This window comes from Oncorhynchus mykiss, chromosome 4, assembly GCF_013265735.2.
Source record: "Oncorhynchus mykiss isolate Arlee chromosome 4, USDA_OmykA_1.1, whole genome shotgun sequence".
NCBI lineage: Eukaryota > Metazoa > Chordata > Actinopteri > Salmoniformes > Salmonidae > Oncorhynchus > Oncorhynchus mykiss.
Window position 1 is genome coordinate 5,773,412 of NC_048568.1, and position 13,111 is coordinate 5,786,522.

Below are 13,111 nucleotides of genomic sequence, written 5' to 3' on the forward strand. Positions count from 1 at the left end.
TTCCACAGGTCTAATGTCCATTGCTCGTGTTTCTTGGCCCAAGCACCTCTGTTCTTATTATTGGTGTCCTTTAGTAGTGGTTTCTTTGCAGCAATTAGACTAAGAAGGCCTGAGTCATGCAGTCACCTCTGAACAGCTGATATTGAGAGGTGTCTGTTACTTGAACTCTTTGAAGCATTTATTTGGTCTGCAATTTCTGAGGCTGGTATCTCTAATGAACTTATCCTCTGCAGCAGAGGTAACTCGGGGTCTTCCTTTCCTGTGGTGGTCCTCATGAAAGCCAGTTTCATTATAGCTCGATGGTTTTTGAAACTGCACTTGAAGAAACTTTCAAAGCTCTGTACATTTTCCGAATTGACTAACCTTCATGTCTTAACGTAATGATGGACTGTCGTTTCTTTTTGCTTATAACAGCTGTTCTTGCCATAATATGGACTTGGTCTTTTACCAAATAGGGCTATCTTCTGTATACCACCCCTACTTTGTCAGAACACAACTGATTGGCTCAAACTAATTAAGAAATTCCACAAATGACCTTTTAACAAAGCACACCTGTTAATTGAAATGCATTCCAGGTGACTACCTCATGAAGCTGGTTGAGAGAATGGAAAGCCGTCATAAAGGCACTTTTTGGGTTACTACATAATCCCATGTATTATTCTCACATTTTTGTTGTCTTCACTATTATTCTACAATGTAGAAAATAGTAAAAATAAAGAAAAACCTTGGAATGAGTAGGTGTATCCAAACTTTTGACTGGTACTATACCTGTTTCAACAACTACTTATTTCGGAAAGTGCAAATTCTCAGAAATAAATGCAGATACATAGTATTTGCTCAACTCCAATCAATATCAGCTGGTAACATATGACAACAGAGAGAGAACACAAGTATCATGTAAAAACAATGTTCTATTCTATTCAGACATTCACTGAATAAAATTAGATAAGGTTTACACTGGAATCACATCACAGGGTTTCATCTAACCAACAGAAAGATGACAGTATTGACAAAAGACAGGATATAAGCAGATAAGTGGAAGGATAATGACAAAATGTAAGGAATCCCTATAACTGAAACAAGGTCATGTTCAGTAGGAATCAAACCAAAGAAACAAACTGAAACAGGAGGTACTATCGGGAATTAAGAATAAGAAAAAATATTTGGAACTCAGTTTTTTTTTATCACTTTCATTCCACAGTGACGGCATCCACGCTCTCTTGTGAGATCTCAGAGTCTAGCGAATAGCAGGAGCTGCCATTGTCCTGAGCTTCCCTGTTGGACTCCTCCGTCAACATTACTGTGGTGCTTGCTGCCACCCCAACACCGCCCTCCGGTGGCCCCTCGCAGAAGTGTCCGGAGGCGTGGATGAGCTGGCTGCAAAGGCGGCTGTAGCGGTGGTAGCGTGACGGCTTGCCCGTGTGAGTATACATGTGCTCCTGCAGCTGGCTCTTCTGGGCGAAGCGCAAGCTGCACACAGCACAAGCGATCTTGCGCTTTCGTGCGTGACTGGTACTGGAGGTGGTGGTGGGGGGTGGACTAGTGCCAATGGCTATACCGCCCCTGCTCCAACTTAGCTCAGCAGCTAGCTCATTAGCTAGGGCCTGGCTCTGCCGCAGGGCCTCCTCTAAGCAGCCTGCATCTAGCTGATCCTGGGGGGCCCCACGTTGCTGCTTGTCCTCAAGGCCCTCCGGGTCCCCTACCCTGCCCTGGGAGAGGTCCTCCATTAGTCCACTGGGATCCAGGGAACAGGCGGCATGGCTGAACAGGTGCTTGCGGAGCCCCTCGGGGGAAGAGCAGCGCTCGCCACAGCGAGGGCACAGCAGCACCAGAGGTCCATCCTTGAACAGGAGGCCCTGGCAGGGGCTGCCACCCTGGGCTGAGGGAGATGTTGGAGACCCTACCCTTCCCAGCACCTGGTGGCCCTCCTTTCCCTCCCCTTCCTCCATCCTCTCCTGCTTGATGCGTGTCGAGATGTCTGAGTCGTCGCCGGAAGCCACTGAGGAGACGCCATGGAGGAGACCAGAGAAGGGCTGACGGTCCGAGGAGGGGAGGCCCTCCATCCCCACGGTCATCGAGAACTGTGCGGCGTGGGAGCGGCCCGCCAGGGTGGACGAACGCCCGTCCTCCGGGCCGCCTCCTCCTCGGGCCCCTGCACTACCTTTAGGGCCCTCAGTACCCTCTTTGTTGGCCAACTGGGATGAAATCTGAATACCGTACAGGTTGGACATACGGACCAGGTCGCCAACATCGGGGGAACCCTCATCGGGGTTACGGCACAGCTGGTAGGCATGGAGAAACTTGATGCCCTCCTGTAGGCGGCCCTGGTCCACTGGCTGCTTGGGGCCCATGCCAGTGTACATGATGTGGAGCAGGTAGCTGAACACATCCGGCTGGATGTCCGTGGGCTGGATTTTAATGCACTCGCTGTGGAGATGGTAGTAGACAGTGGGAAAGTATTATTGCTGACCATTAGCTTTTAGTCTGCAAAGACAGATTCCATAAAATGACCTGTCTCTTATATCAAAGTATCTCTTGGATTTTGTAGAGTAAGATGTATGAATACAAAACTAGCTCAAAATATCTTATTTGTGACAGCTATTTGTGACACATATCATACACATTTTGTATATTACCATCCTCAAAGATAATATTAGCTTAACAGTCAGTGAAATATTAGTCAACACACAACCTTCCTTTGAATCTCCAATACCACTGAAATAACCCCTGACGACCACTATTATGCTAGCCTACATCGTATGTGGACGCTAGCCCACGCTACTGTACAATGCTAAGTACTTACTTGAAGGCCTCAACATAGGTATTTAACAACAACATGAGTGTGATATTGACTAGTACTGTTGATAAAAGCTAGCAAACCTTGACTGATGAATGAAGATCATCTTGAAGTAGTTGGAGAAGGCAGCCAGGACGGCCCGGTGGGCCTTGAAGTACACGTTGCCAATGGCGACAGTACAGTCACACAGGAAGCCGAACTCCCTCTGGACGTTGAGCTGCTGCAGGAGGAACAGGCTGTGGCTGGACACGTCCATGATGCCACTTCTCGACCTCCTGCTACACGCACACAGTAATTAAGATTGTATTATATACAGCTTAAAATTAATTTGGGAGAGGATATATTGTGCAGACGTGGGTTAAAATAGTATGTCCTTCCTATCAAATACTTTTAATGTGGTGGGTTTGCACTTCTGGGGCTATTCCATTTTGCCAGGTAAGCTCAATAAACGATCAAACACACAAATACTATTGGTAGCCATGACAGGTCTGATTTCTGTGCAATGACAAAATGTGGTTCTATAGGACTACACTCTTCCCCCACGCTCTAAAACACGCACCAAACATATGTTCGTAAATGTAACACCTCTGACTCATGCACTAAGGCATTTCTCAAGGTGTTGTTGAAACAATGGCATACTCTGCTGGTCAAAGAACTGAAAGAAGCATCTCTAACTAAAGTACTGGGCCAGATGTTGGCATCTCCATAACTTTCTACATGTAGACATTTTAGATAGTAAAGGAGTTTCACGTCTGGTGTGACAACATTGACACTTGAAACATTGAGTAACTGTAGGCTAACCTAAAAAACTATGACATAAAAACTATTCCAGATGTCAATGTAGCCTTATAGCAATAATGGTACATTGCAACTGAGCATGGGGTCAATATAATGTACTGTTACACTGCAGTGTTCATATTGGCAGCTATTTAAGATTAAGTTTTAAAATACATTTTAGGCTGTTACATTTGTGTTATTTCATCCTTCGTTAGTTCTAGTATTCATTCGACTAAAACAATTTTAGTTTAGTTTTAAATCCCAGCCATTTTAGTCACATAGTCAGTGAATTTATTTTTTTATTAAATAATGACTATTTAGGCTACCTCTACCGTCCATAATGTGCACATTCTGATAGCCTTGTCCAACCCACCTACTATCCCCTCATACATTGTACCTTAGCTGACAACATTGATATTGTGGCAGATTTTAACCAATGCCAGCCATAATTAACCATATATGCTATAAAGCCTTAGTTACAGGTTAAAAAGTGTAAATCTCTATATTTTATCCCAATCATAACCGTCAAGGGACATGACAGTGTTTTCCTTGAAAAGGCGAGAATTTGAGCTTTACAAAAATGCCAGAAGTATTATTGTCGACGGGCATATTTATATTGTAGCAAGCCTTTATTCAAATGTATACATTCATGGTATCTACTTCAAAGCTGATGGGACAATACGATGAACTGTCAGACATGGCAACAAAGCATGCATTCTGCAACCACGACAGGGTCAGCTTTCGACGAATGGAATACATCAATAACTGAAAATACCATCCTAAAAGATGGTCAATATGCCAGTCCCCTATGTAGCCTACAACCCACAGCTAGTTTCATTATAAATTCGCCAACTTGTTTCACGACAGCATAATATCCATTCACACACGTCTGCGTTGAATCAAGTGTTCCTTCAGACCGAATCAAGTGTTCCTTCTAGACTAATGCATGCATTTGGATATCCCCTCCTATTTGCAAAACAAAACATATACGATAATTGGGAGTCTTTCTTACCACCTATTTGCGAAATACAGGTTTATATTTCGGAGTCTATTTGTTGCTGCAGAGAAATTCTCGCAGTCTCTCACGTCTTCATATGTGATTGTCAACTGAGCATGTTATTCGTCACGTGACTGTACTGCGCCGTACATTTGGGACGTACTCTTTCACGGCATTTCGCCCGGTAGGCGGTGCTAACGTCACCGTGGGCGTAGATTTCAACGCGCACAGTGTCGAGAACGAGCCGAGCACTCACTCATGTCCGGATCGTGGAATCTATTCAACACACTGCGCAAAGCCATATATGGGGCATTTCCACTGATGATTTAACCGTGTTCTGTTTCCTTCTATGCAGGCAGGCACCTATATCTCACTTGACCATAGCTCCGGTACCTGCTCTAACTTGGGGCTAAGCAGGGCCGGCTTCAGGAATAAGTGACAAAAGCGGTTGCTTGGGGGCCCAGGCCGCTAGGGGGCCCGAACCCCAGTCGGGATTTCAACTTATTGTTGAGGGTTAGAATAGTAGAATACACAAGGTGCAAGTTCGAAATTTGGTTGTGAATCAGCAATTATTATCTTGTTATGTCAATCACTGACAGTTACTCAATTAGCCAGGTCAGCCAGCATTTTTTAGATTGTTAAATTAGTTATCATGGCCGAATACCAACCGGTCATGCATGGCACGTGCCCAGGGGCCCTGACCTCAAATTGATTTTGTTAGTCACTCTCACTGAGATATCATTAACATGGCATAAGTCATGGCATAAGTCATAGAATTGCAGGAAAGTAGCTACAAAACTGAAGAGAGAAAAAAATCTCTGCCCCTTGCCACAATGAATAGAATTGCATGAAAGGTGTTAAAAAAAATGTATCTCCACCCTATGGCAAAATGTGTAGAACTGCAGAACACTTAATACATTTTTTGTGGAACTCAGGGTCTCAATTTACTGTTGAGAGTTAGAATAGTAGAATACACAAGGTGCAAGTTCGAAATTTGGTTGAGCAATTTTTTTATTGTTATGTCAGTCACTGACAATCACTCAATTAGCCATGCCGACCAAATCTGGCTTAGGGCCCCCAAAACGCTAGCACCGGCCCTGGGGCCAAGGCAAGGCTGCTGGGGCTTTTCAGCTGCATTTATATAACAATGGCTACACTGTGAACAATTTAAATATTTTTTTTTGCTCAAAAAACTAAAACCACTCTCGGGGCGCTAATTGGAGAACCCTGCACTAGTGTAACACTGGTGTTACAGTTGAAAAGCAGCAATAGAGAGTTCAGATGTTCTAAGCCTAACTACAGTAATGGATGTTACTGTTTCATCAGGGAGCCACAAAGATGAAGTTAACAAATGTAATCGCTGAATTCACATTGTTTGCAATTTCATGCAGCCATATCAAAGGAAAAAGCTAAACAACTTATTTTGTATTCAAATTTCGCATTGTTTAAAGTTGAGAGATATAATTCATGCAAATGAGACTGGTTGTGTGAGTTTGCCTAAAGGATAATATGGTCAAGTTACACCCACCACTCCTAGTTACGTCACAGTTAGCCTCATGTATAGGGCCTCCAACAAATAAATAAGAACAAGGACATCCAAAATCCATCAGGTTAACAGTTTTTAATTAAGCTAGAAATGCATGTCTCAGTGATTGACAGTATACAGGTATTATTGCATGTTGACTAACCAATCAGCAAATCAAATCCAATTTTATTTGTCACATTCACCGAATACCGTGAAATGCTTACTTTCAAGCCCTTAACCAACAATGCAGTTCAAGAAATAGGGGGTACCGGTACTGAGTCAATGTGCAGGGGTACAGATTAGTAACGAGGCTATATACAGGGGGTACCGGTACTGAGTCAATGTGCGGGGGTACAGGTTAGTCGAGGTCATTTGTACATGTAGGTAGGGGTGAAGTGACTATGCAGAGATAATAATTAGCGAGTAGCAGCATAGTAAAAACAACGGCGGGGGGTGTCAATGTACATAGTCCAGGTGGCTATTTGATTAATTGTTCAGCAGTCTTATGACTGGAGTCTTTGACAATTTTGTGGGCTTTGCTCTGACACCGCCTGGTATAGAGGTCCTGAAATTAGGCTAAATCTAATCATGATCAGTTTAATATACTTCATTCAAATACATTTTGTAGATTGGCTTATAGCCGCGGGATGTAGGGGTGCTGAGGGTGCTGTAAAGTAGTAAATTATCTTAGAGCCAACACAGATGCTAAACAGCTCTCTGTCCTTGTACTCTTGGATTTAAGAGCTACATTCGACACTGTTGACCATGATGCCCTTCTGGACAGACTGGAGAGGTGGGTGTGCCTCTCTGGTCCAGATCTAAATTGGTTTAGGACCTATTTAACCCGTCAAGAGTTGTCGTCACCCTTGGTGAACATCACTCATAGAAAATACATATCACATGTGACATTCCACAAGGTTCGATTTTGGGTCCCGGTACTGTTCAGTTTCTATATTGTTACCCCTTGGCAGCGTTATCAGAAAGAACAGCGTTGATTTCTCTGCTACTCAGACCAAACACAACTTTACATTTCTGTGTCCCCAGAGGATTTTAGCTCCATGGATAAATTATTAGACTGTATTAGTGATTTAAATACTTGGATGGCACACAACTTCCTCCAGCTAAATCAAGACAAGACCGAGGTACTTATTGTTTGAGCCAAAGCACAGAGAGAGAATCTGGCCGCACATTGTAATTCACAGGCAATAAAGAGAAAACACCAGGTAAAACATTTTGAATCACACATTGAGAATGTGACCAAAATAGCTTTTTACCACCTGAGGAACATCTCCAAGGTGCAGCCATTTCTCTCTCTGGATGATACAGAGAGACTCATCCATGTTTTTATTACAAGCAGCCTTGACTACTGTAATGCTCTCCTGTCTGGTCTACCCAAGAAAGCCATTGGTCAACTGCAAAACATACAGAATGCTGCAGCGTGGGTACTGACCAAGACCAGACAGAGAGCACACATTACACCGGTTTTAAGGTCTCTCCACTGGCTGCCTGCAAGTTTTCTAATACATTTTTATACTTATATTGTTTTTTTAAATCAATCCACGGTTGTACACCCCAATACATGTCGGACATACTTTAGAGTTATGTACCCAGTAGGTCCCTCAGGTCTTCTGGCCTTTTAACTATCCCAAACACTAAGAACAAGAGGCTTGGAGAGGCAGCCTCTAGTTATTATGCTCCCAGCCTCTGGAATAGCCTGCCAGAGAACCTGAGGGGGGCCAAAACTGTGGACATGTATAAAAGAGATCTTAAAACACATATTTTTTTCTTCGCTTTTCCTCAGGGTGCTTTTTAGTCATTCAGTTTTGTATTGTTATTCTTTTGTTTTGAATCTTCTTATGTTTGTTGTGTAGTAAACATTTTAGTTTTGAACTTCAGTGTTTTTTTCCCCCTGTAACGCACGTTGTGTTGCCATGTCTGAAATGTGCGGTGTGAATAAAGCTGGATTTGATTGTAAAACGTGTTGCCCTGCCCCTTTCTCAGCGATTGTCACTCTATTGGAATCCAGAAAGAACAAAGTTGAAGTTGGAAGTTTACATACAGTCGTGGCCAAAAGTTTTGAGAATGACAAATATACATTTTCACAAAGTCTGCTGCCTCAATGTCTAGATATTTTTGTCAGATGTTACTATGGAACACTGAAGTATAATTACAAGCATTTCATAATTGTCAAAGGCTTTCATTGATAATTACATGAAGTTGATGCAGTGTCAATATTTGCAGTGTTCACCCTTCTTTTTCAAGACCTCTGAAATCCGCCCTGGCATAATGTTAATTACCTTCTGGGCCACATCCTGACTGATGGCAGCCCATTCTTGCATAATCAATTCTTGGAGTTTGTCAGAATTTGCGGGTATTTGTTTATCCACCCGCCTCTTGAGGATTGACAACAAGTTCTCAATGGGATTAAGGTCTGGGGAGTTTCCTGGCCATGGACTCAAAATATCAATGTTTTGTTCCCCGGGCCACTTAGTTATCATTTTTGCCTTATGGCAAGGTGCTCCATCATGCTGGAAAAGGCATTGTTCATCACCGAACTGTTCCTGGATGGTTGGGAGAAGTTGCTCTCGGATGATGTGTTGGTTCCATTCTTTATTCATGGCTGTGTTCATAGGCAAAATTGTGAGAGGTGGTGGTGGTCTCAGGATGCTTTACTGCTGGCATGACACAGTACTGATGGTAGCGCTCACGTTGTCTTCTCCGGTCAAGCTTTATTCCGGATGCCCCAAACAATCTGAAAGCGGAATCATCAGAGAAAAGGACTTTACCCCACTCCTCAACAGTCCAATCCCTGTACCTTTTGCAGAATATCAGTTTGGCCCTGATGTTTTTCCTGGAGAGAAGTGGCTTCTTTGCTGCCCTTATTGACACCAGGCCATCCTCCAAAAGTCTTTGCCTCACTGTGAGTGCAGATGCACTCACACCTTCCTGCTGCCATTCCTGTGCAAGTTCTGTCCTGGTGGTGCACCGATCCCGCAGCTGAATCAACTTTAGGAGATGGTCCTGGCGCTTGCTGGACTTTCTTGGGTGCCCTGAAACCTTCTTCACAACAATTGAACCGCACTCCTTGAAGTTCTTGATGATCCGATAAATGGTTGATTTAGGTGCAATCTTACTGGCAGCAATATCCTTGCCTGTGAAGCCCTTTTTGTGCAAAGCAATGATGACGGTACGTGTTTCCTTGCAGGCAACCATGGATGACAGAGGAAGAACAATGATTCCAAGCACCACCCTCCTTTTGAAGCTTCCAGTCTGTTAATCAAACTCAATCAGCATGACAGAGTGATCTCCAGCCTTGTCCTCGTCAACACTCACACCTGTGTTAACAAGAAGAATCACTGGCATGATGTCAGCTGGTCCTTTTGTGGCAGGGCTGAAATGCAGTGGAAATATTTTGGGGCGATTCAGCTCCTTTGCATGGCAAATAGGGACTTTGCAATTAGTTGCAATTCATCTGATCACTCTTCATAACTTTCTGGAGTATATGCAAATTGCCATCATACAAACTGAGGCAGCAGACTTTGTTAAAATTAATATTTGTGTCACTCAAAACTTTTGGCCACGACTGTACACTTAGGTTGGAGTCATTAAAACGAGTTTTTCAACCACTCCACAAATTTCTTGTTAACAAACTATAGTTTTGGCAAGTCGGTAATGACATCTACTTTGTGCATGTGTAACGGATGTGAAATAGCTAGCTAGTTAGCGGTGGTGCGCGTTAAATAGCGTTTCAATCGGTGACGTCACTTGCTCTGAGACCTTGAAGTAGTGGTTCCCCTTGCTCTGCAAGGGCCGTGGCTTTTGTGGAGCGATGGGTAACGATGCTTCGTGGGTGACTGTTGTTGATGTGTGCAGAGGGTCCCTGGTTCGCGCCCGGGTACGGGCGAGGGGACGGTCTAAAGTTATACTGTTACACATGACAAGTCATTTTTCCAACAATTGTTTACAGACAGATTATTTCATTTATAATTCACTGTATCACAATTCCAGTGGGTCAGAAATTTACATACACTAATTTGACTGTGCCTTTAATAAACAGTTTGGACAATTCCAGAAAATTATGTGATGGCTTAAGAAGCTACTGATAGGCTAATTGATATCATTTGAGTCAATTGGAGGTGTACCTGTATATGTTTTTCAAGGCCTATCTTCAAATTCAGTGCCTCTGTGCTTGACATCATGGGAAAATTGTAGACCTCCACAAGTCTGGTTCATACTTGGGAGCATTTTCCATACGCCTTAAGGTACCACGCTCATCTGTACAAACAATAGTACGCAATTATAAACACCATGATGTCAGACCGCTCAGGAAGAAGATGTGTTCTGTCTCTTAGAGATGAACGTACTTTGATGCAAAAAGTGCTAATCAATCACAGAACAACAGCAAAGGCCCCTGTGAAGATGCTGAAGGAAACAGGTACAAAAGTATCAGTAAAACAAGTCCTATATCGACATAACCTGAAAGGCAACAAGGAAAAAGCCACTGCTCCAAAACTGCTATAAAAAAGCAAGACTATGGTTTGCAACTGCACATGGGGACAAATATTGTACTTTTTGGAGAAATGTCCTCTGGTCTGATTAAATAAAAATAGAACTGTTTGGCCATAATGATGGCAGCATCATATTGTGGGGGTGCTCTGCTGCAGGAGGGACTGGTGCAATTCACAAAATGGGTGGCATCGTGAGGAAGGAAAATTATATGGATATATTGAGGCAACATCTCAAGACATCAGTCAGGGAGTTAAAGCTTGGTCGCAAATGGGTCTTCCAAATGGACAATGACCCCAAGCATACTTACAAAGTTGTGGCAAAATGGCTTAAGGACAACAAAGTCAAGGTATTGGAGTGGCCATCACAAAGCCCTGACCTCAATCCTATAGAACATTTGTGGGTAGAACTGAAAAAGTGTGTGCGAGCAAGTAGGCCTACAAACCTGACTCAGTTACACCAGCTCTATCAGGAGGAATGGGCCAAAATTCTTCCAACTTATTGTGGGAAGCATGTGGAAGGCTACTCGAAACGTTTGACCCAAGTTAAATAATTTTAAAGGCAATTCTACCAAATAGTAATTGAGTGTATGTAAACTTCTGACCCACTGGGAATGTGATGAAAGAATTAAAAGCTAAAATCAATCATTCTCTCTACTATTATTCTGACATTTCACATTCTTAAAATAAAGGGGTGATCCTAACTGACCTAAGACAGGGAATTTTTACTAGGATTAAATGTCAGGAATTGTGAACAACTGAGTTTAAATGTATTTGGCTAAGGTATATGTAAACCTCCAACTTCAACTGTAGGTATTTATAGGATGACACTTTTTCAGTTGATAAGCCATCAGATGTGACAATGCTGACATTCTCTGGCAGAGTTTTAGCTCTGCCATGAATTTAGGTTTTTGTATATTCAAGGCCAGTTTGAGACCATAAAGGGAAGCTTGCAGTGACTGAAAATCAGTCTGGAGCTCTTCAACAGCCTGAACCAGAAAAGGAGCACATGAATATATAACCGTATCATCTGCATATAGATATAACTTTGCTGGTTGCATCCCATTTCCCAAATCATTAATAAAAATTGAGAACAACACAGGAGCTAAAATGGAACCCTGGGGCACACTAATCTCAAGAAAGCTAGACTGTGATTGTCAGTATATTGTTTCCCTATAAAATGCATTTAAAACGACTTTCTGCACATGCTACTTTCCTGGGCTATATAAGTGATATCTCTTGCTAAAAAAATGTATGTTTACACCTATGCAGTACCTTTAGCAATAATAATAATAATAATAATAATAATAATAAACCTCTACTTTAGTAAAGAAAACAATTATGACAGGTGTGTTGTAATAAAAACAAATGGTGTCCACTGATTAAATGCAGTCTTTCAGCATTGTGAAGAGGGAAAACCCAGATATTCAAAGTTTGTGATGAATGACAGGTTGTTTCTTCATGCTAAATAGATTTGGGGTTTAAAATTCAATTATGCTGATTTATTTCAGGGGTTTAGTGAAGGCGGGTCATTTTTATACAGTACCCAGAATGTTAAGACTACACAAGGGTTAAGCAGTGGGAGAATACAGATAATACTGTGAAGGTACCTCTGGACTTCTCTTGTTTATCTTATTCTAGCATGATGCCCAGGGAGATGGACCGCCAAGGTCTTTGATTAAAAGTTTTCATCTGTGCTCTGGGTTTTCTATCCGAGCCGTAAATTAGTGTATACATGATACAAATGTGTTAATATATTTCCTGACTTCCCTCGTTCTAAATGGGGTTTTGTTTTGAGGAAATCTGTGTAGCTTATGTATATTTACATATATGTATCCTTAGTTCAGCTAGAATAGAGGCTAAGTTTTCTAAACACATTTTCAGATACATATCTCCTATGATTAATACACCGGAAGCATGTCATGAATCTTTGGCAATAATTAAGGAATTAGGGTTGTTGTTGAAAAACAAGCAATTACAGCAAGACCGCCTCATCAGAACACTCATGTTACAAAACTGTTGATGTGAATTTGAATCTAAGTGGCACCCAAATATGAACAAGAAACTAGCTCTCTGGCGAAAGTGGCCTCAACATCTAGAAAACATTACAGACTGGCAAAAATTTTATGTACTATCTATACCAGTGACCAATTTTTGATTTAAACCTCTTAGGGGAAAAATGTCATTGCAATTAGAGGAAGCAATTTAGTGCTCCTCTTTACAGGAGATTATCTATAGTATATTCCGTTTAAAGGGGATTGCGTGACTAGCTACCTTGTTTCCCCTCTACACTGTCGCTTTCCATGTAGCCGCCTCGTTAATTTGATGGGTTATTATGTCGACACGTGTCTCCTCTCCGAGTAAATATAGATAGATTTATAACTCTTAATCTCTTATAATTTATAATCTCAGGTTTAATGTTTCTCCATTTTAAATAATAAAACGCCAAACTACCTTAAACATTGACCCTCTAGTAGCGAGTGGGTGATTTTATTTTTCATTATTCATAT

The 13,111-nt window shown here is 42.1% G+C and overlaps 1 protein-coding gene across 1 annotated transcript; it reads right to left on the reverse strand.

Annotated features, from left to right (window-relative positions):
• Nucleotides 1–527: 527 nt before the first annotated feature.
• On the reverse strand, nucleotides 528–4,697 carry LOC110521991 (zinc finger and BTB domain-containing protein 25). Its single transcript, XM_021600026.2, has 3 exons — nucleotides 4,587–4,697; nucleotides 2,881–3,075; nucleotides 528–2,427 (listed from the first exon to the last, which is right to left on the reverse strand). The coding sequence occupies exons 2-3, from the start codon at nucleotides 3,051–3,053 to the stop codon at nucleotides 1,191–1,193; spliced, it is 1,410 nt and encodes a 469-aa protein (XP_021455701.2). The 5' UTR covers nucleotides 3,054–3,075; nucleotides 4,587–4,697; the 3' UTR covers nucleotides 528–1,190.
• Between the last annotated feature and the right edge of the window lie 8,414 nt (nucleotides 4,698–13,111).

Excerpts from the sequence above, each read along its gene's own strand:
- LOC110521991 (XM_021600026.2), bottom strand. The coding sequence starts at position 3,053 with ATGGACGTGTCCAGCCACAGCCTGTTCCTCCTGCAGCAGCTCAACGTC. Across the intron at positions 2,428-2,880 it reads ATCTTCATTCATCAGTCAAG|CGAGTGCATTAAAATCCAGC; the intron begins GTTTGCTAGCTT and ends CCATCTCCACAG.